General features: G+C 46.3%; 1 protein-coding gene across 1 annotated transcript in view; it reads left to right on the forward strand.

The window, feature by feature from the left end:
* CCDC60 (coiled-coil domain containing 60) overlaps positions 1 to 27,722 on the forward strand; it is a 156,421-nt gene that overhangs the window by 84,732 nt on the left and 43,967 nt on the right. Inside the window, exon 3 of the mRNA XM_034637989.1 lies at positions 20,579 to 20,740. Within this exon, the coding sequence (XP_034493880.1) occupies positions 20,579 to 20,740 (162 nt within the window). The remainder of the gene's footprint in view (positions 1 to 20,578; positions 20,741 to 27,722) is intronic.

Raw genomic sequence — 27,722 nt, forward strand, 5'->3', positions numbered from 1 at the left:
AGAGAGAATCACAGACCAGATTATTGGTAAGAGTGTCTCTGGTGGTTTGCAGACTACATACAACCTTAAAAGGCGTGTGTGGGAGCTCATGTACCTTTACCTGCAATACCCACGGAGGTCTTTGAGTTTGTACTTACTGGAAGTGTTTGGCCTAGAAAAGTGAATAGGAAAAGACCACGTAAAATATATAGAGGGAGTAGGAGGAGGTATCCCAGGCAGAGAAAATATTATGTACATGGTCACAGTCAGGACAGGACCTGGAAGGCTGGGTGACTACAGACGTCCTTTACCAAGTTCCTGCTCTATGTCAGGCACCAGGCTAGGACTTGATGTCGGGTCATCTCAAATGTGAGGGGAAGATGAGAGATGACAGCTTAACCCTGGGGACCAAACAGTGATGGGAACAGCCTTCAGGCCAATGCAGCTCAGCGGACCCCGAGTGGATGGGAGAAAGCTGGCCCGTGGTCCTGGGCAGAGGTTGCATCTTCTGGGATTCCTCTGAATGTACTGAGACAGGGACAAGCAGCAGCAGACAACCATCCTATAACCAGGAGGCCATCAGAAGCTGCTCCTTATGGTGACGGGCAAGACCCAAGTTGTAAATCCAGAAGGGAAGACTTTGACTACCACCCCAACACACACACGTGCACACACACACACACACACCCGCACTGGACCACGCCTCAGATCCCCGTCCTTGTCCGACGCTTAGCAAAACAGCCTCTCCAGCAAGTCATCCCCACGATCCATCAGGCAGGAGGACGTGGGTCCAAAGACCGCAGGTGGGTGGTCTTGTGCCTTATTCCATTGTCTGGGGTCTGTCTCCAATTATAAGCCAGGAGTGCTTTGGAGATTGCTCGTGTGTTCTAGAAAAAGCCTCTCTCCCCGCTAATGCATGGACCTGTCCATGCTGGCAGGTCCATGAAGAACCATCCTCCCATTCCATTTAGTCATTAAGCACAATAGGTAATAATGTGTATTGTAGGGTGGGGTTTGCATTCCTTGGGAAAAAAAAAAGTCAACCAGTTTATCTCAGAACTGAAAGCTGACCGAACTCCCTCCAGAGGCTGTGCCAAGCTTTTGTCTTCTTAGCGCCTGTGTGCTGATGGGGTGGCCGGAAAGCACAGCAGTGTAGACAGACCAGAGTGCAAATCATGACACCGCCACCTTATTGTTGGGTGACTTCAGGCCAGTGGCTCCCATTTCTGTGAGCCTCAGTTTCCCCAGCTTTGAAATTACAGTGCCTCCCTCCTAGGGCTGTTGGAGAGATGCAATGAGCTAACACGGGTTAGGCACGAGGACCCAGCCCAACTCACAGAAAGTGCTCTGTAAGTAATGGCTAGCATTCGGTGATTTTCCAACCCTCCCCCAGGGTTTTGGCCCTCAAGGCTATTTAGCTGCTTCTGCCCTCCCCCTCCAAGCCATAATTTGCTTCTGAAGATGAGGGGGCAAACAGACCAGAAGAAAGGTGGGGAGGTGAGCAGAGCAGGAAGAGGCACATTAGACTCCCGCACACGCACACTTGCCCATATTCCCTCCCCAGCGAGGTTCCGAATTCCTAAGAGCAGTTGCCTAGAAACGGAGCTATGGTGGGCTTCTGCTCCCTTCCAGAAATCACCCTAATTGGGATGCATATAGAACTGTTTGTTGACACTTGGCAGGTTTTTCTCCTTCTCCTTCTTCTTCCAGAAGAGAGGCAGTCCTCTCCATAAATGCCGACTCACATTCATTAAAGAGTAGCCCTCGGCCAAGGCACCTTTTAACCACACAGAAGCCAGTGGGGTTGGCAGCCTCGGTCCACATCCTCTGATGAAACGGCCAGTTCAGGTCACCATCACCACGTTTGCCTGTCAGGATGTGCGCAAGGTCTGAGGCGACTTCTGGGGGCAAGACGGCGTGTAGAAAAGGGTTTGTGTCTATGGGTGTGTGAGCAGCGCGGTCACAGAAACCTTGCCAAGTCCAGGAAATTCAATCAAAGGGCAACACGTGCATACTGTGTGAGCTGATATTAGATGCTGGAGATGCCTTCCTTTTGGGGGTTTAAACACCACTTGTAGTCATTTGGCATAGGTAAGTCAGAGGCCACATTACAAGCTAAAGAAATAACTTTCCTGAGAGACACATGGGGAGCCTGTTTCATTTGATCACTTCTCAGAACACAGCTATATTCTAGCTCCCAGTTAGAAAAATATATATATATTTCAAAGGCATCCATTTATCTCTTTCCTGTTTGGATGATTCAGCATCTTCCCAGACGGTTCCAAATGCCTGCTCCATCCAAGGAGAATGTGAACAGACGCCATCAAACTAGGGTGGCGGTATGTGCCAGAAAGCTGGCATGCATTTAATTAGGTTCTGAAATGCAAGACTTTCAAGTGATTTAGTTATTTGGGCAATCAATATTTTCTGAGGATTTCCTTTGTGCTGGCTCTAGGGAGAGAGAAAAGATTTAGGAATTGGCCCTGCCCTCAGGGAGCTCAGTCTGGTTGGCGGGCCGGAGGAGGAAATACGCAGGTAGACAGGTCAGTCAGTGGGTCAGGGGGGCCTGGGAAAAGCAGAGGAGACTTCTGGGGTGGGATGGGGTCACCTGAGCAAGTTCTGAAGGATAAAGTAAGAGTTAGCCAGGTGAAGAAGAAGAAAGAAAGTGCATTCCAGGCAGGGGAGCATATGAGCAAAGGCACGGAGATGAGGAAGAGCGTGGTCTTACAGCTTGGTATTGCTGGAGCGTCAACCGGCAAGGAAGAGGCCAAGGAGATGGGACAAATCCAGCTCATGCAGAGCCCCGGGGGCTACCCTGGGAAGTCTGGAGACCACATGCAATATTAGGAAGCACAGAGAGGGAAAAGAGGTCCAAGGCAAGGAGGCCAGTGACGAGGGAAGGGCAGATACCCAGAGGAGACATGAGGGCAGCCTGATTTTAGAGCATGGCCACCGGGAGGGAAGACCCTGGTACTCAGCCCCACAGAGGGGTAGAGCCCTGAGACAAAGCAGTGAGGACGGAAGGGAGTCATCAGAGGACTTAGAACAGCAGAGCGGCGCACTTTTCACAAGATGTGCATCCCCATGCCGACGAAGACGGCTCTGTGCACCATGCAGAGGAGCAGAGCTAAGAAGCAAAAACATTTTGGTGACACCGAGATTTTCAAACATCAAGCCCCCAACTAACCAGGTCATGCTTTTCAGCTCTTTGAGTGGTGCCTGGGGTGGCAGAGGGTTTAGAGACCGTGCATTGGACTGGGAATCCAGAGACCGGGTTACCGCCTTGGCTCTGCCTCTGACTTGCCTGTGATAAACTCTCCTCTCTGGGCCTGTTTCCTCATTTGAAAATGAGGGTTTGGAGCTTCCCCAGCGGTCTTCTCACCTCCAAAATGCTCAGTCTAGCTTCTGACTCAGGGAAGAACAACGATGCTCAAGGCCAAGCTATAGACACCGGGAGTTGGGGGGCGGGGAGCTCTGGCCCCCAGACACCAACTAGAATGCAAAATCTTTGAAGGCAAAGGCCAAATCGTTTGATTTTGGCATCCTTCTTCAGCCTCACACCTCACCTTGTACACCGTCCATGTCAGGAAGGAAGGAATTGAAGGGATGGTATTCAAAAGTAGGTAGGATACATAAAAACGGGATCAGCAAGCAGTGAAGAGATTTAGATTAAGTAAATACTCACGGACAGTCAATTGGCGAGTCATAAGAAATGTTGCCTGAAAATGTCGGTCTCTAATTCTAGAGACAGAGGAGAACTGACCTCCAACAGGAATCAAATAATCCACAGAGCCCTTCTTCTTGTTTTTTTTTTTTTAACTCACTGAATCAACTAGCCATGTTTTGTACTGGCGATCAAAAATAATATTATATTCTTATCACATGCCAAAGAATGGGAAGGGGTGGAGGAGACGTGGTAAGTGTGGCATGGTGAATGCCTTCAAGCAATTTAATTTCTAGAGGTGAGTTTAGGCCAAACTCTGAAGCCGTTTTGCATAGAGATGCAGCTTCTTTGCCCCTCAATTTCTCTCATCTCCTCGTCTCTGTGTGTGTGTGTGTGTGTGTGTGTGTGCGTGCATGCGTGTGTGCGCGCACGCCCCTACACTGATAAGAGGGCTTGCTCTTCCAGTTGCGGCCCTGGCAATTAGCAATACTGTAATTAAGTGGGAAGGACCAATCCTTCCTCTTCACAAAGCCGTTCTGAATCTCCAATTTCCAACTGCAGTCAGTGTTGGCACGATCTCTCCTTAAAATGCCGTCACGTCTATTTCTTCATTTCTCAGGTTTCATCACACGTCAGATAAGACAATATTATCTCAGAGAACAGGTGAGGAGGACAGGCGCAGGCGTCCACTCTGCGCCGTCTGGCTAACCTTACACGAAGTCCCTGAACCGCTCTGTCCTTCAGATTCCTTACTATGAAATGCGTCTACCACAGCTACTAATACCTGCCTCGTGGGATGGGTTAAATAAGTTAAAGAGCCTAGGATCTCTGTAAAGCCTTTTTTTCATTCCTGGCACATAGTAATTATTCATGCTGTAGCTGTGGTGATGATGTTTTATGGTAGAGGCGGTCATGGTGGTGGTGATGGTTTCTCCCTAGCTGATGGAACAGAGTGGTTAATTGTTCTGCCTAAATTGCACAGCCAGTTGCTGGTAGAGTGAGAATTAGGACCTAGCTTTTTAAAAAAGATTTTATTGATTGACTGATTTGAGAGAGAGAGAGAGGGAGACTCTCGAGCCGACTCCCCGCTGAGCAGAGAGCCTAACGCAGGGTTCGATCTCATGACCCATGAGATCATGACCTGAGCCAAAACCAAGAGTTGGTTGCTCAACCGACTGAGCCACTCAGGAGCCCCAGAACCTAGGTTTTTAGCTGGCATTAATGTACATCCCACTTACGCCTGAACGCATAGGTCTGATCGGAATTCGTTTTATCGGCAGTTTCCCTCTGAGACACCCACACCGGGTGTGCCTATGAGTTCCTTAGATTCTTCTTTCCATCTTTTTCCCCCTCTACTCGTTTTTCTCCTCTTCCCCTTCCTCTTCCTTCATTTTTTTCTATTGCTAAAGATCTGAGATAGAGATTAAATAAAGAACCCAGAAAAGAAAATCACTTAAAATAATTAGAAGGTTTCTGCATGTAATTTCTTATTCAGCAGAGCAGAGGTTAATTCCCTGGCCCTTTAGCTTAATAAATTTCATTACTTCCATGATAACCAAGTGTTTTTCCCACCACCACTATGGGCAGCCAATTCATGAACCTTTTTATGAATTACTGCATAATGCAATTTACCAAATCCCAAAATAATTGCGGTCTAATTACACTGTTCTTGCCACCACCCTCAAAGCACAGAACCTCCTAAACTCGCCACTTGAACCAAGTGCCACTTCCCAGAAGCCTGCAGGGCTCAGAGCCAAACCACCCCCTCCCCCCACCGCTGTGTGCACAGCAAGAGGGTTGTAACAGCAACCAGTCATGGTTTTGATGGTGATTATGGTGATGAAAACCATGATTGCTACCGTTTACTGAATATCTCCAAGGTTCCAGGCACCATGCTAACTGCCTCTCATGTACAGTTTCAACAATGTCCTAGGCTGGGTATTCATTTATCCCAGCTCTACAGGTGAGGAAAAGTGCATCTGGAAGAGGAGGTAATGACACACCCAAAGTCACAGACACCAAGAGATAAACAATAAATAGTTAACACTAGAACAGGCCATTTCCAAAACCAGCACATTTTCCTCATGCAACACTTTGCATCAAACCACCTGTGTTTAAATTCCAGCTCCAGCACTTACTAACCTATGGTTAGACTCGACCTCTCTGAGCCTTAGTTTGCTCATCAGCCAAATGGGGATAACTACCGACTTCCTGGGGATGTTGTGAGGATTCAGGGAGATAATGCATATTGGAGTCCCCAGCTCAGCACCTCACTCAGATCCTTACCGTGCACATTCTTCCTCCTCCCCGAACAGTAGCATCTTCTCTTCAGCTACAGCCATTGCCCTGCCTCCCAGCCCTCACTCTTACAGGCTCACACCCTCCTGCATCTGTTTCCCCGCTGCCCTGACACCGTCAAGGGAGACTCCGAGACCTACTTCTCTTGGCAGAGTTTCATACTTCTCACTTTCCTTGCCTGTCTCCCACTACCGAAACTAACCTCCCCCAACCTCTTCCCTTAGTCCATGGCCATCAATTTAGCCAAAGATGATGGCATTTTAAAGGTGAGAATCATGGGGTTCCAGGGTGGCTCAGTCGGTTAAGCATCTGCCTTTGGCTCAGGTCATGATCTCAGGGTCCTGGGATCGAGCCCCACCTCAGGCTCCCTGCTCAGGGGAGTCTGCTTCCCCTCCCTTCTCGTACACACACACACACACACACACACACACTCTTTCTCTCTCTCTCTATCTCTCTCTATCTCAAATAAATAAATTCTTTTAAAAATAAATAAATAAAAATGAGAATCATGACAGTTTAGTCAGGGTAAAAAGACAGAGACAGAGACAAAGAGACACAGCCAGGACTACATTCTGCTGCATAGTGAACAGAGCTGGAAACGACCAGGACTCAAACAAGGTAAAGGCTTACCTCCCTCACATAAAAGAGGTTCACCTTCTGGAGGAAGTATGAATATGGTGTCTTTCAATCCACTATCCTGAGTACTGGCTTCCAACTGCAGATTTTCCTCACGCTCACACAATAGCTGCTGGGGCTGCAACCATAACAGCTACGTCTCAGGCAGCAGGAAGGAAGAACGGGGAAAAGGTCAAAGGGCATAGACCCCCAGCTGCATTAACTCCCTTCAAGGCGTTTTCCCAGAAGCCCCTCCCAATGACTTGTACTTGTACCTCACTGGCCTGTCCCACTGCAAGGGCAACTGGAAAATACGGTTTTGTGTGTTGTTGTTTTGCTTTGTTGATTTTTTTATCTAGGCATTTGGATGCCCAAGATAATGTGGTTTATTACCAAGCAAGCTGGGGAAATGGATATTTGGCAGGTAACCGGCACTTTCCGCCGTCAGAAGGAAGGAAAGGAGGCAGTGAAGGAAAACCAGCAAGTGTAGATCTCCTACACTCTCTCTGCCAGGCACTGTCTTCAAAGAGCCTGTGGTCTAGTAGGAAAAGCAGACCAAAAAATAGGCCATCACCATATAGGGTGATAAGTGCAATAATGGGGAGCACATAAGCATGAAGAGTGGGGGGATGTGCCCGGAGGAGGTACTTGAACTAGCCTGGAACTGGGGGAGGGGAGGAGTGTGAGATTGAATGGTCCACAGCTGACAATTTTTCCCAAGCCTTGAAGGACAAATAGCAATCAACCAAGTGAAGAAGGAGCAGAAGTTACCGCAGGAAGAAGCAAAATCATGTGCAATTTTAAGGGGTAGAGAGTCACAAAGAAATGGCCAGATAAGTGGTTTTAGATTGCTAGGCAGGAAAACTTTTCCCTTCTTCCCTTCTTGGTACTTTGGCTGGTCTAATAATTAAATTGACAGGAGACAGATTAATAGGAATAAAAAAAACCCCAAAAACAAAACAATTTACTTTTTTGTATATACAGGTATTCATAGAAATACGAGACTCAGAAGTACCCAAAGCAGGCACCTTTTATACCTTCTGGACAAAGAAACATTAATGAAGAACTGCCAAGAGCAAGGCGTTTGGGTTTGGCGTCGCAACTTAGTGGAGAAGTAACAAGGGTTGTTCATACAGACTTCTGAGCCCTGAATTCCCTCTCTGATGATAAGTGATGGAGGAAAGATGTTAGGGTTCAAAGCTGACGGTCAAGAAATAATTCTTGAGACCTCTTTGCTGCAAAAAGGTCATTTTATTAAAGCACAGGGATAGGACCCATGGTCAGAAAGAGCTGCCCTGAGGTCATGAGGAATGGCCTATTATATACATCCAAGCTGGCAGGGGGTTTGGGATAGCGTAAGTCTCTAAGGAATTTGGAAGCAAGGTTTCCAGGGCCTTGAGGGGGCTGGCTCTTGTTGGGAAAAGGTCATTTATTACTGTCTAATAAAACCTGAGTCATGAGACCCTTCGGATGTGTATCGGTGGATCGTATGCTAGAGGGCTGATTGCCAGCAAGTATCTTGAGGGGTGTAGAGATAAAGGAAGTTTCCAAAGGAATTTTTATATGTTAAATTAGACTTACAGGATCCTGGGAGTTGGGCTAAGATTGCCTTTTGCCCTTCGCAAAGTATCAGCGTTCAGGCAGTTGAGTTCCTAGACAAATGTTGCTCTGCTGTTTGAAGGATTTGTCAGTGGGCTCGTAGGTAAGTAAGGAGGTTTAATAATTTTTCTTCTGCCTTTGCTTCCCACATCAGTAAGGACACCCCTCTTCCTCCTGGTACAGGGAGGGTACCTTTCACAAGAGAGATTTATTTCCTGCTCTCAGGGGGACAAAGGAGGGTCAGAGTGTCCTCCTTGCACCAGCTGTATCTTAAGTCACTTTAATTCAAAATAATCAATATGCCACAGAGGCATATTTGGGGATGGCACATTCTATTTCCCTTCAAGATAAAGCCCATATCTTAGAGGGTCTTATTGTCATGGAAGATTCTGGACTTTGTCCCGAGGACAGTGGAAAGCTGTGGAAGGGCTTGGAGCGCTCTGATGGGAATGACGAGGTTTGCATTTTAGAAAGTGCCAGGTGGACACAGGCTGGGAAAAGGAAAAAGACCCAGGAAACTACTTGGAATAACAGACAACGAATGGTGGTTTCCGGCTCAGATGGCAGCAACAGGCAGGAAGGCAGGCAGGTGATATTTAAGAAGCAGAGCTGGCATCACTTCCTGATTAGTTAGTGGACATGAAGCAGGTCAAGGGGACAGAAGTAATCTCCCCGTTTGACAGGTGACACATGCTGCTTTTTGCCACCCTAGAGCGACTCCTGAACAGCACACTTACTTGTGGCCAAAGAAACACTCTATGTCGTGGCTTCTTCCAACTCAAATGGTATCTGCTAGGTGCACGCAGACGGTGCCCACACCTCAGAAATGCCACCCGACTTTTGCAAAGGAGCCGGAGAGAATAAAACTGAAGCAGGTAAACAGTGACATCTCCACTGAGGATCGAGTCCCAGCCGTGTTTTTCTTCCATCTGCTTTATGATCAAAAGGAACCCACAAACAAACGGGACCTCTTTGGAGGCTGAGTCATTCAGGAAGGACCGAGATCCATCTGAAACTTTTGATCTGAGAGGTGAAATCCTGACTGAGCGAATCTCCCATTGTTGGGCATTACAATTAGCAAATGACCCGGGGATGGTAAAGAGATGTTAGGATGTGATTTAATAAGAATGTGGTTGCAATAAGCACTCAGAATATGTTTGCCATCAATTTGCTGTATACACAACATGCTACCAGTGCAATCTTTTGTCTATGCAGTTGACCTTTATCTCTGGCAATCTTGTCCTACAAAGAAGGGTGAAATCCTCCATTGCAAATCATTAGCGCTCAGGAAATGGCTTTAATTTGCATGCTGACAAAGATATTAACTTGGGTGGTGGGGGGGGAATACTACAACACGTCCTTTTGTTTGAAAGGCAGTTCAAAATCTGTGTTGTGACTACAGTTGACTGAAGTTCAATTGCTGTAATAAATGTATTCCAAATTTCACCTCAATTGTATTTGCATTTTAATGAATGATTCTCACCTTCTTGTCAATTTGGCAGCCAGGCTAGATTTATTAAGTTATTGTATAAACAGGGCATTCTAATGCGGGAATTTAAATGCAAAATATTTGCTGGGTGCGTTTGAACTGGGGCTGCGTTATTAATTTGCCTGTACGGGCTGCCTGAAAATTCAAGAATTTAAGGATGGCATGTCAGATCCCTTCTTTCCATCAGGTTGGCTCTCTCCCCCTCCGAAATCAATATGTCTGGGTGGGCTGACAAAGCAAGGCGTGAGCCAGCCAGATGAAGAGGGCTCTCCAAGTCTCCAGCCTCCACAAACTGAAAAGAAACTGATTTATTTGCTATTATTTGAAAACAGTAAAATTTGTTAAGTGAAAATTTCCCGTGTAGGCAATTTCTGTCTTCGAGAGCAGGACATCCCTGAAATCGGAATGCCAGGAGTGTTTGTTCATTTTAATGTCATTCTGCCTTCCCCCGTTGAAGCACTCCTAGCTTTATAGCCTCATATTTCTTGCAGGCAGAGACGGAAAATGTGAGTGAAAACCAGCTGGATTCAGAGCCGTAATACCATTAAAAGTAAGGTTGGGTTTTTGTTTTTGTTTTTGTTTTTGTTTTTTTAAGTACGTCTGGGCTGTTGGTTTTTAACAAAGTTATTTGCGGTGGTTAATCCCATGCCCCCCATAATAGAAAGGGTGAACGCGAGTTCCCTTTGCTACTCCCCCAGCTCTGCAGAACTCCGCAGCTTCTCGAAAGGCCCCTGTGAAGGGAGCCGGGGCTGCTTTTGATGCCATTCAGTCCTAGTTTCCTTTAGGGTCCTCAGGACGGAGGCGGATTCAGGTAACAGGAGACTGACTGCAAGCAGAATGCCCTCAAAGGGTGACAATATCTACTCCCGATGTGCTTAAAGAACTTTCTGTGACGAAGAGACTGCTAGCGTGTGTTAAAAGTCTTATTTCAAATCCTGTAGCAAGGAAAGCAGCCTTCTAATAGAGCCAGTTCAAAGATTTCTTTCTGGAGGTTTGTTTTGTTTTGTTGGGTTTTTGGGGGGGGTTTTTTGTTTTGTTTTAGTAGGGGAAAGGTGGCAGCTAGACTAATGCATCTCGGACTTCAATGTGTATATGAATCACCTGGGGGTCCTCTTAAAATGCAGATTCTCATTCAGGAGGTCTGAGTGCGGCGACCCAAGATTCTGTGTTTCTAACAAGCTCCTAGGTGATGCTGATGATGCCAGAACAAAGACCACCAAGCTTTGAGTAGCAAAGAGCTAGACAGCCTTGCTCAAGGGAGGAGTGGTTAGTTCAAGGTTAAGAGCCTTGTTACAAGTCTGATGGGCCAGCTGTGTGGGTAAATCTAACACCCCAAAAGAGCTCTTAATCTCATCAGAGGATATCAGAAATTTGCACAAATGTTTTATTAAGTATGTGAGCTACTTCTCCAATGGGCTGTTAATTACTTTATGATCTAAGTTTTTTTTTTTTAAGATTTTTTTATTTAACAGAGATAGAGACAGCCAGCAAGAGAGGGAACACAAGCAGGGGGAGTGGGAGAGGAAGAAGCAGGCTCATAGCGAAAGAGCCTGATGTGGGGCTCGATCCCAGGACCCTGGGATCACGCCCTGAGCCGAAGGCAGACACTTAACCTCTGTGCCACCCAGGCGCCCCTATGATCTAAGTTCTGTTCTGGACCATCTTTTCTCAGGTCTGAGGCAATTTCTTTCTTAATACCATATTTTTATCATATCTAAGAGGGACATTCCCCCCACACACATTTTAACATCTCTGAACTGGGGATATAATGTACAATTATGTTGTAATTTATCCAGCATGGGCTTTCCTTCTTTGTGGTTCAAAAATAAAAGTGCATCTTACAATAGATAATGTATTGGTCAGCTACTTTCACCATAACACTATGTAACAAGCTGCCCCAAACTCAGCGACTTTCAGTAAGTATTTCTTCCTTTGCTCGTGTATCTGCAGGTTAACTGAGGTTTGGCCGATTTTGGCTGAGATTAGGTGGGTTCAGTTCTGTTCCTCATGCCTTTCTCGTTCTTCTGGGTTCAGGAAAATCATGGGTTTTGTAGGGCATGACCCAACTGAGCAAGCTAATTTCAAGCTTCTGCTCAAGTCATATCTGCTTACATCCACAGGCCAAGGAAGTCACGTGATAGCCAAAAGTCAGGGTGCTGAGAAGTACATTCCACCCTGGAATGCAGGGAATGGGGGAATGTGAATAATGACTTTAATCTGCCATAGGTGGTATCTTGGATTGGGTAAAACATGGTCTAAAGGGGGAAGAGGTAAGCCACCCGTTTCTATTCTACAGAGCTAGAGATGAACTCTGCACACAACATACAGCCTGGAGATACACAAAGTCAAAGCTTCAAAGCCTCCTGATGAATGTGCTTGACCTTGCAGCATGCAGGTGGAGGAAGGAAAATTCTGGAACCAGCCATCCTGGCTTCCAGTCCCTGCTTTGCCACTTTCCAGCTGTTATGGACCCTCACCATTTACTTACTCCTTTCCCCGTTTTCTCACCTGTAAATCACACCAAACCCTTGGGACTGTTCAGCGAGCTGGCCATAACTATAGACACCACACTAAGCTCTTTGTGCCCACCATCTCATTTAATCCTCCCAAAGGCCCTTCGAGGCAAGAACGAAGATTTTTCCCATTCAAAGATGATGAGGCTGAAGCTCAGAGAGGCTTTTTGTGTTTTTTAAAGATTTTATTTATTTATTTGAGAGAGAGAGAGAGCATGAGTGGGAGGAGGGGCAGAAGGAGAGGGAGAAGCAGGTTCCCCACTGAGCAGGGAACATGACACGGGGCTCTATCCCAGGACCTCAGGATCATGACCTGAGCCGAAGGCAGTCGCTGAACTGACTGAGCCACCCAGGGGCCCCTGTAGTTCAGAAAGGTTTAAAACCTGCCTAAGAGAGAGGCAAAGTAAAAGTCCCATGCAGAGGCTATCCTCTGCAAACCTTACCATGTATTTTCTGTTCCTCAAGTCTGAAGATGCTTGGGAGAAAAACCCAGGCTTCCTTACTTCCGTGCCTTTGGTCTGTCTCAGCTAAGCCCTGCTGAGAATACTCCTTTTGCCAAAGTGAGCAATCCCCATTCATGGGATCACACGCAGACTCCCGTACAGAGAACATATGTCCCTTAAAAATAAAAACCCACCCCCATGCACTGGTTAAGAATAAGTGGAACTGAGTAGAGGAAACTTTCCATTTTATAATCAGCTTCTTCCTCCGCTTGCCTGATGCAGTTAATTATTTTACTCCCCATCGTTCTCTTGCGATGTTAGCCAGGGGAGTTTTACAGCATGGAAAGCGGTGAACAGGAGGCCCCGGGTGGGTGGATTTAAAGGCAAAAACTGCTCTTCCCTGCAAATAGCTCCCTTCACACAAATAGCCTGGTAATCAGCAATAATGATGGAGAAAATGTAGGGAACATACAAGGGAATTAGATGGGAATTTGCTAAAATATTAAGTATTTTTAAATGGGCTTCCACGGTACTGTGGGAGCACTTCTCATCTCACTGAATGAACATCTTGTAGCCTGAAGTTCCCAGAACAGACTGGTGTGTCTGACATGAGGGCCCAGACCCTCCCCCCAACCCTGCTCACCTCTCACCCAGCTCTTTCCAGAAGATCTGGGGGCGGGAGGGGAGTCTGGCTGCCTTGGTTGAAAAGGGGTGGTAATTCCAACAGAACACTTGCTGGCTAGATTCCCCAAGCTGGGTTCCCCTACCCCTTTCTGAGTTAGAGAGGCATTCGTCACTATTTGGGGTTTTGTTACAGACGTGGCCTCCGCATACAAATCCTTGAGAGAAATCTCTTCCCAGTTTCAACACCAGGAATAAGTGGGCATCTGCTGAACAGTTCTTCAAAAACTGTATGGTCATTAGGAATCACGTGAGGGATTGTATTTCCCTCTTTGCATTAGCCACTAGGATGCTTAGGGCCAAACTGGCACACTCGATCAAGGGGCGTGGGTTTTGACACCTGTCTTACCTGATTTGGGCCTTCTTGTTTTCCCTGCCTTTATCACTTTTTAAAAAATTTTCTGCCTCTAATACTTTTTGGAATAAGAACATAAATAAGTCAAATAAATCTCTCACCAATCTCTTAATTACAATAAAAAGGTAGATAACTAAGATTGCAGAGGTAAAGGCTGTGAATTCTTTGAGGATTTGTTCACCTTTGTAACACCAGTGGATCGGACAGAACTTAACACAGAGTAAGTGCCTAATACAGAGTCCAACACCTCACAGGTGTCCAGGTGTTATGTGCTGTGCCATGGACCATCAGCCTGTCACTTTTTATAAATTAACCTAATAAGGATGTGGTTAACCCTCACAGCCAAACACAGTAAAAACAGTTAAGCGGTCGCATGAGCGTAGGCCTAGATACCTGATTACGCTATAAGAGTTTGCTGGGCTGCCAGAACAAAGCACCACCAACATTGCGGCTCAGCCACAGAAATGTACTGTCTCACACTTCTAGAGGCTGGAAGTCCAAGATCAGTGTGGCGGGGGGGGGGGTTGGTTCCTTTGCAGGCCTATGAGGGAGACTCTGTTCCATGCCTCCACCTAGTTTCTCACAATCTTCAAGCCATCTCTGGTGCTCCCCATTGGCCTGTGGAAGCATCACCTCCATCTCTGCCTCCATCTTCATATGGCATTCTCTCTGTGTGCATGCCTGGGTCCAGATTCCCCTTTTGATAAGGACACCAGTCATATTGGATGAGGGGCCCACCCTACTCCAGCACGACTTCATCTTAACTAATTGCATGAGCAATGACCTTGTTTCTAAATAAGGTCACATTCTGAGATACTGGGAGTTAAGGCTTCAACCTATGACTTGTGGCAGGACACAGTTCAATCCATAATACACACTGTTCAGGATCTAGTTGGTCTACGGGTTCTTCAGGGGAAGACAGAGGCTTTGACATCAGACACTGAAATCTGAGCCCAAAGCTCACCAAACTGGCCAGGTCCGTTCCACATCTGTGGGAGCCCTCCCATTGTCATGCACAATCATCAGACATGATGAGACTTCTCCACACCTGCCCCCAATCTCTGTCCCTGAAGACCGTGGTCTGTCCTGGGACAGACACCTTTCACTGACAACCTTTCACTCCCTAGGAGAATCCAGGCAACAGCAAGGGAGGTTTCACAGCTAAAGGAGAGCTCTGACACCTGCTAGTCAATGCCAAGCCACCCAAGTTAGCCGAAGACACAGTGGCCCATAGAACCTCTAAAGTCAATGGAAGGGATTTCCAGCATAGGCAGGTGAGACTTCCCAGGGGAAACATCCTGACATTCTATAAGCCAGCACACCAGGCAGCTGGACTCCACAGCTGAATCCACCACCTGGGTTCAGACCAGTGATAACGCATCTACATACAACATGGAGCTGTTGCGAGGATAAATAAGTTAATCCACAGCCCCAGGGGTGAGGGGGGGTGGGAGGCTGGCGCACAGAAACAGCACAGGGCAGGGCTAAGTTCTACCACAGATGTAGAATCACGTCATTGCCTAGTTCACTACAAAGGCTTCCTACCTGCATGATTTATTACATCTCAAGAACACACTGGAAGCGCTTGAGTCTTACTGACGTCCAGCAGCACAGAGAGGCCTCTACAGCTCTGTTACTGAGGTCCTGCACAAGATGATGTTAGATTGAGTTACTAGCAATAAGCTTCTTAATTAAAGCGGTAAAAATCTACTGCCTCCTGGAGGAGCACCCTGGAGCACAGCTGTGGGGAAGCAGCAGGTGCCCGGAGCAGCAGTGTCCCCTGGTATTTCCCTACATTTTCCAATCTGGGACATAGCACTTCCTTCCTTCTCCTCTCTCTCCCTCCCTGCCTTCCTTCCTTCCCGCCTTCCTTTTCCCATTCTTTCCTTTCTTCCTTTCTCCCTTCTTTCCTTCCTTCCTTTTTTAGAGCAGGATCCTTCTACCACAAGTCTTAAATAGAACACCAATATCTAAAGCAAATACAATATATTACTAGCACAAATGTATTGTGCAATATCCCATTTTATTCCATGAAAACTAGAATTTCTTAATCTAAAATTGTACTTGCCCAAGGCCTTTGCACATGCTGTTCCCTTTACTTGAAACACTCTTCCCCCAGAAACCTGCATGATACCTTCTCAGCAAGACCTTTTGTTGATCATCTATTTATTTTTTTAATTTAATTTAATTTACGTTCAGTTAATTAATATATAGTATATTATTAGTTTCAGAGGTAGAGGTCAGTGATTCATCAGTTGTATATAACACCCCGTGCTCATTACGTCACGTGCCCTCCTTAATGCCCATCACCCAATTACCCCATCCCTCCCACCCCCCTCCCCTCCAGCAACCCTCAGTTTGTTTCCTATAGTTAAGAGTCTCTTACGTTTGTCTCCCTCTCTGACTTCATCTTGTTTTATTTTTCCCTCCCAGGGCGCCTGGGTGGCTCAGTCGTTAAGCGTCTGCGTTTGACTCAGGGCGTGATCCCGGTGTTCTGGGATCGAGCCCCACATCAGGCTCCTCTGCTGTGAGCCTGCTTCTTCCTCTCCCACTCCCCCTGCTTGCGTTCCCTCTCTCTCTGGCTGTCTCTATCTCTGTCAAATGAATAAATAAAATCTTAAAAAAATCTATTTTTCCCTCCCTTCCTCTATGCTCCTCTGTTTTGTTTCTTAAATTCCACATATGAGTGAAATCATAAGACAATCTCTTTCTCTGATTGACTTATTTCGCTTAGGATAATACCCTCTAGCTCCATCCACATTGCTGCAAATGGCAAAATTTCTTTTTCATGGCTGAGTAATATTCCATTGTAAATATATACCACATCTTCCTTACCCATTCTGTTGATCTTCTATTTAAAATTGCACACACACCCCCCACCCTTGGCGGTCACTCTCCCCACGTCCCTACTTTATGTTCCTCCACAGCACTTCACATATTGTCTACAGTTTACAGTTTTGTGGCTGTTTTGTTTGCTGCTGTATCTCAGCACCTAGAATAGCGCCCGGCACACAGTAGGCATTCAATAAATTTTTGCTGGATGGTTGATAATGATGCAGCTATTCAAGCAAACCGACAAATCTCAAGTTGGGTGTTAATTAATGCAATAAAGAGTCCAACTCCATTTTTGATGTGTGACTGTTGACAGCTTTCAAGCTCCCCTCACTGTCTCTTCCCCTTCTCCCCACGCCTGGGCAAGCTAATAAGAAAGTCCAGCTGCTGCTGCTTATGGTGCTGGAGAGAAGTTCAAGCCACAGGCAAGGGACTGCTCACTCCAACCCCACTCCCTGACCACAATAAAACCCTAAGCCAGTCACCCCTCCCTGCTCCTGCAGGCTGATTTCAGACCTGATTGGGAGCCTTCCCTGCTCTACCCAGAAAGCCTCATTATGTGAGGCATTTTTAATGCATCTGTGGTGTCAGTTTCAACCTCTGAACCAAATTTTGAGCAAGGGGCCTCAGTAAAATAACACAACAAAGGTTGCTGTCCCATCAGCCCCAGCCCCCAGGTTGGCTCCACAACTGCTTTGTTTGTGGTACAGCAAGAAAACCCTCATTTGTGAAATTAAGGGGTTGCCAATGGTAACAGTTTTCTTTTTTATCAGTTTATCTTGCAACCTCAGGACACTCTTTTGATTAGTGGATTCAGAAGCTTGAAAGCAAAATAGAAGCACACTGTTGTTTCAAACACGGATTCCACATCATATCAACTGCTCGCATTCCTAAACCTAAAAGTAAAAGCCAGGCAAAAGCACCTAGAACTGACAATTAAGGGCCAAAATTGTATGTAATATGGTTTCACTGTGTTACCCTAGGTTACACATTCATTTATTTTTGCACAATTTTGTCCAAAAGGAAACTGAGAGATTATTTTGCTATGACAAGAATATGAACTGGAATAATGCCTGATCCTTGCCTGCAACTGGCTGGCAGGGTTGGACATGTGACAGGTAGTGTAGACATTCAGAAAAGTTGACATGAGCTGAGAAGCAGGGTCTAAGTTTAGAAAAAGATCACTGATGACCTGGTGGTGACATATTTATAAGAAACTCAAATACCGTATTTCGTCTAAGCTGCCATGAAGCTAAGACACATCACTTAAAACAAGATAAAACACTGCCAATTAAATTTAAAACAATGCTTTGTTATCCCTTCAGAATTTCTAGTTCATAAAAATATTATGTCATGATTTTTAAAAGCTCTTCTTCACTCTCCCAGACAATTTTTAAATACCACTCTCCATTTGCATAAAAGGGAAAAATATAAGAGAAATATATTGCTTAAGAGATTCTTCAAACTTCTTCATATTTAAATCCAGTTCTTCTGAATCACATGTTTCCATTAGAGTCAAAAATGCTGGATGCAACATTTCTTAAGAGGATGCTTTGCTATTGTCGCCAAGATTTTCTTCCTAGCTGCTGACCCCCAGTCTACAGATTTTGATGCTGGCACTGTCTTGATTTTATAAGAATATGTCAAAAAAAGAAAAAAGGGACGTTTCAGACCCCAGTTCACGATCCAACGGTTTTGTAGTCTAAAACATCAAGGGGGGTATTGTGTGGTCAGACTGTCCGGAGTCACAACCAAGTTTGAGTGTGTAGATGATGACAAACAAATACACCTGCCATCTGGCTGGCAGTGGCTGTAAGACACGCCCTCGTCTCAAACGTGTTAAGATGTGAAAAAAATGTGCATTGCAGAATTGGTCAACACAGTAGAAATGGCAGGAAAAGCTTGTACAAAATGAATCGATCTGGTGTACAACAGGGTGTTTTGTGGTTTTGTATTGTTATTTGCTTGAAAAATTGTTCATGAAAACTCAAACATTTGCAGATTTCTTCATTTCTAGAAGTTCTATTTCTAGCAACTCCCAGACTGGGGCTCACTTCAATCCAGACCCCAAAGCCCTGCACCACCTGTTCCCTGCTAGTTGCCAGCTTTAGCCCTGGCCACTCTCCCACATTCCTTCTGTGCTCCAGCTTTTTAAAGATACTCGTAGTTTCCTAACAGGCCATCTTTGGACTCACCTGTCCTAGTCAGTTCCAGCTGCTATAATGAAGTACCATAGACCATGTAGCTTGCAAACAACAGAAATTTATTTCCCACAGTTCTGGAGACTGGAAGCCTGGATCAAGATGCCAACATGGGCAGGTTCTGGTGAGAACCCTCTTCCAGGTTGTAGGCTGCTGGCATCTTGTTGTATCCTCACATGGTGGACAGCAGAGAGAGGAAGGACGCTTTCCCATGACTCTTATAAGGCTACTAATCCCTTTCATGAGGGCTCTACCCTTATGACCTCATCTAATCCTGATTACCTCCCCCAAACCTTCTGAAACTATCACACTGGGGGTAGGGTTTCAACACATAAATTTTGAGGGGACATGAACATTCAGTACTTAATACACCTCTTTGCATTTATAACTGCTATTCCATCCACTTGTATGCCATTTCCCATGTTTTCCTACTGGTAAATTCCTACTTATCCCAAATGTCACCTCCCCCAGGAAGCCTTCTTAGATTTCTCTAGGTCCCTGTAGCTTTTTCTACATTGCACCCAGAGTGTATGTTTGTGGGTGTGCTTCCTCTATGATACTGTGAACTCTCTGGGGGCAGATGCCTTATCTTACTGCTTTGTGTAACTTCAGTATCCTCATAGGTGCTTGGACTAGCAGGTTCTCAGACAATGTCCGCCAGAGAAATAAATGAATGAAAAACTTCATCACCGTGTGATGAAATTTGAAAAATATTGGAAAAGCTCCACCTCTCCTGCCTCCCAGCACTGTTGTGGACAGTGGACATTACAACAATCCACTACTGAAATACAAATGCTCTCAGTAACACCTTAACTCTTCCTAGGAAATGAACAAGGATTAATTAATCCTATCAGAATCTAACCAAGAGAGCTTGCCGAGAATATTCCCATCCAAAGGTGAGCACAAGAGAAAGACAAGGAGACAGAAAGTGGTTACTCAGAACAGAGGAAAGGAGGTCTCACTTCATCCAGGAAGATGTCTCCAACCACCCCCTAGTCTGAATTAGGTGCCGTCTTCCTAGAATCTCAGAGTCCTTCCCACTCCCATCCTGTGTCATCACTGATTTACTCTTAGAACAGCATCCTGTTCATCACTGTATCCCCAACGGTCAGTCAGCACAGTCCCTAGCACACACTGGTTGCTCAAGAGGAAGTTTTGAGAATAAAAGTGAATCCCAGAACCAACACTCATGCCTGGGGAAACATGGTGGGGTTCAACAGGGTGCCTGACACCTTCCCAGAGAGTCAGACGGGTGGACCAACAGAGAGATGTGTTCACTCCTTCTCCACCAGAATGCTGCCAAACTCCAACCCCTTGGGGGAGGTGTGTAGACCATCGGGCACAGAACGTCTTGGCATCAAGCCAGTATCAAGATGTCTGGCTAGGAAACAGTGGTTGGGTCAGCAAGAAAAGAATCACAAAGTCTCAATTTCTGGTACTTGACACACCTTACTGACTCCGTTTCTGCAGCCATTGTGAAGCGTGTGAAGCAAATGTGAGCATGCAGGTGAATCTGAGAGACAGCAGCCTTGGCCAGGAGCCCAGGCCACACAGCACCGATCTGCTACTGATGAGCACGGACGAGCCCCTTCCCATGCATAAAGGTGTCTCATCCTGTGGGGTGTGGATTTTGATGCTCATTTCATAGCACCTAACAGAGTGCCTGGCACAAAGTAGGTGCTCAATAGTTGTTGAATAACAGAGTGAGGAAGGGACTGAGACCAGAGGGGTTAAATATTCAAAGTCAGTTGCATCTGACTCTTGAGTTCCAAAGGCAAGAAGGTTCCTGCCCTGCAGGTATGAGGGTGCCCTTCAGAGGTGATCAGTCCCAGGACAACAGGGCATTGTCTTAACGGTCAGCTCAACTTTGCTGCTCTCTCCCTCCCTCTCCCCCACCCGCCACCTCCAGCATGTTGCTTCGCTCGGTGAAGGCAGGCCGCGGGTACTTGGACATGCTGCGAGAGGAGAGAGCCTTGAAAGAGAAGCAAGAGCAACTTCAGAAACTCAAAGAGGAAGAAAGACATAAATTCCAGCCAGCCGAAAAGACATCAGAAATCCATGATGGCAAAACGTAAGTAGATGTGGCAGCGGCAGTGCCGACCATCTGGGGAAGGGCCGTGCAGAGTGAACGCCGCCTGGCTGGGCTGGGAGATGGTGGCTGTCTCTGACTGGAAGCCCCCTCTCAGGCTGGCGTCTGGCCATTTCTTTAAGTCGGCTCCATCCTACCTTGTTAGCCTCACGTCCTGGCACTCAGTGCAGTTCCCTCTACTACAGATGTCTGTCCTCATGTCTGATGCCAAGAGCTCTCCAAGGACTCTTGCTGGTCAACAAATGTGCCTCTTGCCCTCTCTTCACCAGGTTTGCCCCTACCTCTAGGCCTTTCCTCATGCTGTTCCTTGGGCCTTAAATACCCTGCCCCACATCCTCTCCCAACTAAAGTTCTACTTATTAAAAGCTCAGCGTAAATGCTGCCCTTTCCTGATACTTCCTGGACTTCAGACCAACCCCCTCCAAAACCCATTCAGACTCAGGGTTCTGGTAACATGTTTGCTGGTTTTCTTCAACCCACAGCAGTATCTCTCTTCTAGACCTTCAGCTGCACCCTCACATCCTAGCTCAATGTCCACCCAAAGCAGGTACACAAGGAATGTTTGTTGGTTTGCTGAATAAAGTAGCCCCCCTCTTTCCATAAAGGTCTTCCCTCTGGTTGGGAGAGGACCTCAACAGACTGGTCCATTACGAAATTCTGTTCACATAACAATAGCAATAGGGATGATGACAGTAACAACCACAACAATAATTACAATGAGTGTCTACTCTGTGCTTTATGTACATCTTTTCATCGAAATTTCAAAATATTCCTTAGATAGGTACTGTTATTACCTACCCCCTTTTTAGAGATTAGGAATGAAGTTTAGAAATGCTCACATAATTCCTTTGTGACTAAGGTCATAAGTTAGAAAGCATCCCTGAGTCCCAATCTGAGTGACACCAAAATCCCTAGGCGGCACCATTCTGCATGGACAGACTCCTAGGGTACTTAGACTTGAATGAGGCACAGATCTGGGATGGAAAGGAGGTGCTGAGGCAGGTGGAGAGGAAAGGATGGTAGAAACAGCCTTCCCCTATAGCCATTGTCCTATTATAGCAGTGGTCTCAACCCTGGCTACACATCAGAATCACCTGGGCAGTTTTCAAAATACCAATGCCCAAGGGAAGATGGTGGAGGAGGACCCAAACCTCACCTCATCCACAGATACAACTAGATAACACAAAATACCAATGCCCACAGTGCTTCCCGGGCCAACTACATCAGACTCTCTGGGGGTGTTGCCTGGACAGAGTATGTTTTAAAGTTCCCACAACAATTCCAATGTGGAGCCAAGGTTGAGAGCCATTCTGCTAGGGCTTCAAGGACCCAAACTGCCAGGTTGCCAGCTAAAGAGGAAAGGAACCCACAGCAGATACCCCCTTTCCTTCTCAATATGTCCCAAATTCTCTTCTTAACAGTGTTAACTTAGAGAAGTATCAATATGTGCTTTTTTTAAAGACTTATTTATTTATTTTAGAGAGAGAGAATGAGCAGGAGGGGCAGAGAGAGAGGGGGAGAGAGAATCTCAAGCAGACCCCAAGCTGAGTGCAGAGCCTGATGTGGGGCTCAATTCCAGGAGCCTGAGATCATGAGCTGAGCTGAAACCAAGAGTTGGATGCTTAACTGGCTATGTCACCCAGGGGCCCCTCAATATGTGCTTCCTAAAAACAAGGGTCCTATCAGTGAAATCCTACGATGTGCGACATTTCTGCATCTGGCTTCTTTCACTTACCAGAATGTTTTTGAGGCTTATCCCAAACAGAAAGCAGACTGGTGGTTGCCAGGGGTCAAGGGAGTGGGGAAGTGGGGAGTGACTGCTTAATGGGTAGGGGGCATCCCTTGGGGGTTATGAAAATATTTTGGAACCACACTGAGTTGATGGCTGCACAACCATCAGTTCAAATGCCACTGAACTGCACACTTTAATACAGTTAATTTTATGTTACTGAATTTCACCTTAATGAAAAAAAGGGGGGTGTTCCGGTCTGTGAGGTCCTGGAGTGAGGGTCAGGGGGCTGGACACTAATGGTCAGGGATCTCCTTAAAGCTCAAGGTTCCAGGTGATGGATGCAAACCCCATGTGCAAGACCATGAAGGGCTAGTACCTTTCTAGTTACTACTCCCAGAAAGTGCGGCCCTTGGGAATCCCAGCTTATTACAAGAAGGGTCTTCTCTTTGACACTTCATTTGTGCAAACCCTGGGCTATGGTTTCTGTTTCCCTTGGCCTGTATGCTATTTTAGAAGGAAAGTTAACTTTTTCTAAATTGGCAAATGTCCTTAAGACCAGGGCAGCAGCCGTGCTAGTTTACCTCTGTAGTCTGGAGGCTCAGAAGCATGGTTTCCTTTTGGTCTAGAGATTCCCACTTTGTGTCAGCTCTTTGCTTTTTTTTGTTTTTATTTTTTCTATTTTGTGCAATGTTTGTGATTATTTTTACCCTAAGGGTCAATCTAAATGAGCAGGGCTATCATTTGTGCATTCATTTATTAACTCATTTGTTCATTCTATGGTAAGAGAAAATATGTATGACTGACCATCCCTTTTACTGAGTGGGCATCCCAAGGAGAAGACTGTTTTGGAGAGCCAAGGGTATTCAAGGGAATATGCAGATAAAGACAAAGAGCAGAAGTGCTTTACGTAAGAGGCAGAATGGAGACATCCAGAAGACTGGCCAAGAGTGTGAGCAGATGGGACCCTTTGGGGGAGAGAAGACAGAAAGAGAGCAGCCACCACTGGGGGAGAACAGAGACATCTAAGGGTTTTTTCATGAGGTTCTGCCTCATGGTATGAGACATAAATCCCTTTCTCTGTTTCCCTACAAGATCTTCAATGAGATATCAATGGCCCCTTACTGTAATACAGTCTTGGACCCTCACCTTAGCCAGTTGCAAAGTAAGTTTGGGGGTGAGGAGGCAATGTTGCTCCAGGCCCCTTCTCACTGCACAACCAACCATTATATATTGAAGACCTACGATGTGCATGCCCTCTGGGGTAACTGAGGTGTGAAATGGATTAAGGGACAGTCCCCACCACATACAGTACGAGCACAATAAAGCAACCTGAGAATGCCCACTGAAGGGCCCATAAGTGTGCCTATAAAGGAAAAACACTCCTGCCCTGTGTTTCGCCTTTACTCTGATGCCATGACCACACTCACAACACTTCTGACACCAGATGTGTGAGGTTTTCTCCCACACCAAGCAATTCTCCGAGACACCAGCAGGGCATCCCATCATCCAACTAATTCTGACTCTACCTACCTGAAGGTAGCATCAGACCCCACAGGTTAAGGACTCAGTCCCACGAGACTGCCCCCCCCACATCAGATGCCAACCACAAGCCCCAGATTGTCACCTGTACTTCTGACCAACTGGCTATAAATCAGGGTTCCCCTGACCCATTCCTTGGGTTTAATCATTTTCTAGAGTGGTTCACATAACCCAGGGAAACACTAACTTACATTTATCAGTTAATTATATAATAAAGGACACAGATGAATGGCCAGATGAAGAAGTAAATAGGGCAAGGTCAGAAACTTCTGTCCCCATGGAGTTGGGGAGTGCCACCCTCCTGTTACGTGGATATATTTACCAACCCAGAAGCTCTCCGAATCCCATACTTTGGGGATTTTTATGGCAGCTTCACCATATAGACATGATCTATCATTAACTCAATCGCCAGCCCCTCTCCCCTTTCCTGCAGGATGACAACTGGGGCTGAAAGTTCCAGGCTTCTAAAGACGGTGTGGTCTTTCTGGTGACCAGCGCCTATCCTGAAGCTATCCAGGAGCCCACCCAACCGCTGCCTCCTTAGAGCAAAAGACCTTCCTACCATGCAGGAAATGCCAAAGGATTTAGGAGTTCTGTGTCAAGAACCAGAGTCTAAGACCAAATATTAGAACAAAAGACGTTCCTAGTACTATTACCACTTCGGAGACTACAGGGTTTCAGGAGCTCTGTGCCAGAAGCCAGGGGCAGAGAACAGTAGATACTGTTTCTATTATTTCACTAATACCCATCAAGGGTAGGGGGCAAAAAGAGAGTCTGGATAGAATCCCCAGAAGTGTGACTTTTGAGCAGGATCTTTAATGCTGAATAGAAAGAGACATAGTTAGACCCATCAGTATCAGCCCAGCAGAAATTCCTGTGGCCAGCATTTCTGGTTAGGAAGGACAGAGGTGAAAGAGGAGGGCATTGATGGTGTCATCTTTTGGAAACATTATTTTCAGAGTGAAAAGAAAGCAGGCAAGTCATGACCTGAGTCACCTGTATCCAGCCACTCAATGGGCCACCAGCGAAGTCTGCTCATGGGACAGAGGCACATGATAGAGAGAAGGCCACGCAATGAGTAAGATGGTTCTTACTCTTTCCATGAGGCTTCCAAGAGCTGAGTGCAAAGTCTGCCTTGCCTGAGCCTGCTGGGGCTTAGAGCCTGGTACTCCTAGTGACACTAGCCAGCTGGCTGGCTTTCCCTGACACAAAGAAAAGGAATGAACTCGGGGCTCTTCCTTGCAGGAGCTGCACTCAGATTAATGGGCAAACGAACAGGCGCTGGGGAAGGGTGAGAGGCCTCTGTTAAAGATTCTCCTGTAACTTTTTCACTAGTTCTGTTGCCACTCTCCCTCGTTTGGATGGGGTTTTAATCCATGGTCATAGAACACGATTCTCTCTTCTCCCATCCATGTTTCAGAGTGCAAGACATGGTTTATTTAAAGTTTAATAAGCTTAAACATGCATGAGATCGTCCTTCTTGTAGACGCTGGTCTCCTTGTGTCTTACCTAGTGGATTCTAGGAGCTGCACAAGTCTGGCTATTAAAATAAAAGTGGAGGCCATGACTGCTGCGTAGCCACCAAATGCAGGTGGGGAGGCAGGGTTTATAAAACAGCCATGGGAGATTCTCCATACCAGTACAGAGTAGTGGTCAAGAGCACAGGACTTGGGTTCGAGTCCTGACTTCCCCCATACAACTGTTTCACTTTGGGCCCGTCACTGTACCTCTCTGAGCCTCCTTCACCCACATGAATGGTACCAAACCCCCAGGTTTGTTATGAGGATCCAATGAAACAATGGTTAGCTCAGAGTCTGACATACTAGGCGAGAAGCCCTCAATAACTATTAGCTATCATTATGCAATAAGGTGAATTTGATCTCTCTGGGCCTCAATTACCTAAAATCCTCAGATTTATGGCTAAAAATCTTCATTTCCAGGCAGGCTCGAAAGCATCTCTCATCTAAGAGCCGCATGCTATAAATATACTTCCAATCACAGAAGTATCAAAAAGACAAGTGTTCATTTAAAATACTTTTTTAACAAGGTATTTGATCTTGGGCATTATAAAAGCAAGAGGGATTATTCCACCCTCCCACCTCCACCCCCCAGCTGGACCCAAGACCATAGGATAAGTTCTTTCAGACAAAAGTTCTAAGCCTGACAAAGTAGGCAAAGGAAAAAAGAAAATCAAGCATGTCCCAAAAGATTTCTGCCTGCTAGCAGCAGTCTTTCCCACTGTGCTCAATGACCTCGTTTTTCAGTTGCAGATTTAGCTGAAAAGGTGAAAAAAAACAAGGGGTAGAATTTGTCTTGTTATGTGGTTGAAGGGAGGACAGAAAACTAGAGATTAAGGACTGGAACAGTTGGGTTAATTTCTATGTAATCTAAGCACCGGGGGACACGGTTGGCCCAGTACAGCTAGGCAAGCCCACGTATTTGCTTGTGGCTCCCTCAGCTCTAGGGTTGAATAATGAGCTTGTGGAAATGGAAATCAGGGGACCTAGATTCTGGTCCTTTGTTTCAGTTAACTCTGCGACCCCAAGACTGTCCTCAAATTCTCGGGAGGAAGGTAAATTCCTAACGTGTGTCCCTCCTCGGCCTCATTCCCCACACAAAACCAGAGTGATCTTCTCAAGACATAAAATGCTTTCAGCTTAAAACCCTCAATGGCTGCCGTTCCTCACCGGACAAAGACCCAAGTCTGAGCAGGGGCCACAAGACTCTGGATGGGCTAGTCCTCTCTTTCTCCCTCTGCCCCAGCCACACACATTTCCCTACTTTTGCACTCATGATATACCCCCCCCACTGGAGGGCTTTTCTCCATCCCATTCACCTACTTAATTCCCATTCAACCCTCAGATTTTAGCTCAATGTTTGTTCCAGTTACTGCTGCTGTGAACAACCACTTCAAAACTTCAGAACTCAAGACAACACACATTTAGGTCGCTCACAAATCTGCAACCTGAGCTGGGCAAACGGGGAAGGACTGTCTCTAGCACTACTAGCCAGGGCAGCTGGAAGGGTCCATTTCCAACATGGCACATCCACATGGGGGGCCACTTGGAGCTGGCTGTCAGCATGTGAGCTCGGCTAAGGCTGAGACCTAGCAGCCGTGGCTCTTCTCCCTCTGAGCTTCTTCACAGGCTGCCAGCTTCCTCACAGCATGGCCATGGCTGGGTGCTAACAGGGAGCATCTCAGACATGAGAAGGAGAAGCTGCCAGTTCCTGGAGCCTCGGCCCAGAAACGGGCATCACACCAATTTCTTTTGCTCAACACGTTCTAATAGTTCAGCCACTCACAAAAGCAAGATTCCAGGGGAAGGGTACATATGACCATCTCTCCCTTGGAAGAGAGTCAAAGAACTTGGGGCATGTGGTTCTAAGTTGCCACAACTTCCTCCAAGAAGTATTTCCTGGCTCCATTTCAGCCAAACTCCCCATTTTGTGCTATCAACCATACACTCTTCCACTCAGCCTCATCACAACTGCGTGTTTGGTTACGCCCATTTCTGCCCCTAGACTCTAAACTTCAGAGAGGACAGGCTGGGTCTGTCTCATTCGTTGCTGTGTCCACGGCCTCAGGCACAGAGATGTTCAATAAATCCGGGTAGAAATGAATGAACCAGGGAACCCGTCAATGATTCAATCAATGAAAGTATTTAGACTGAGGCTCAGAAACTAAAAAGCCCG

This window comes from Ailuropoda melanoleuca, chromosome 12 (assembly GCF_002007445.2).
Source record: "Ailuropoda melanoleuca isolate Jingjing chromosome 12, ASM200744v2, whole genome shotgun sequence".
Classification (NCBI taxonomy): domain Eukaryota; kingdom Metazoa; phylum Chordata; class Mammalia; order Carnivora; family Ursidae; genus Ailuropoda; species Ailuropoda melanoleuca.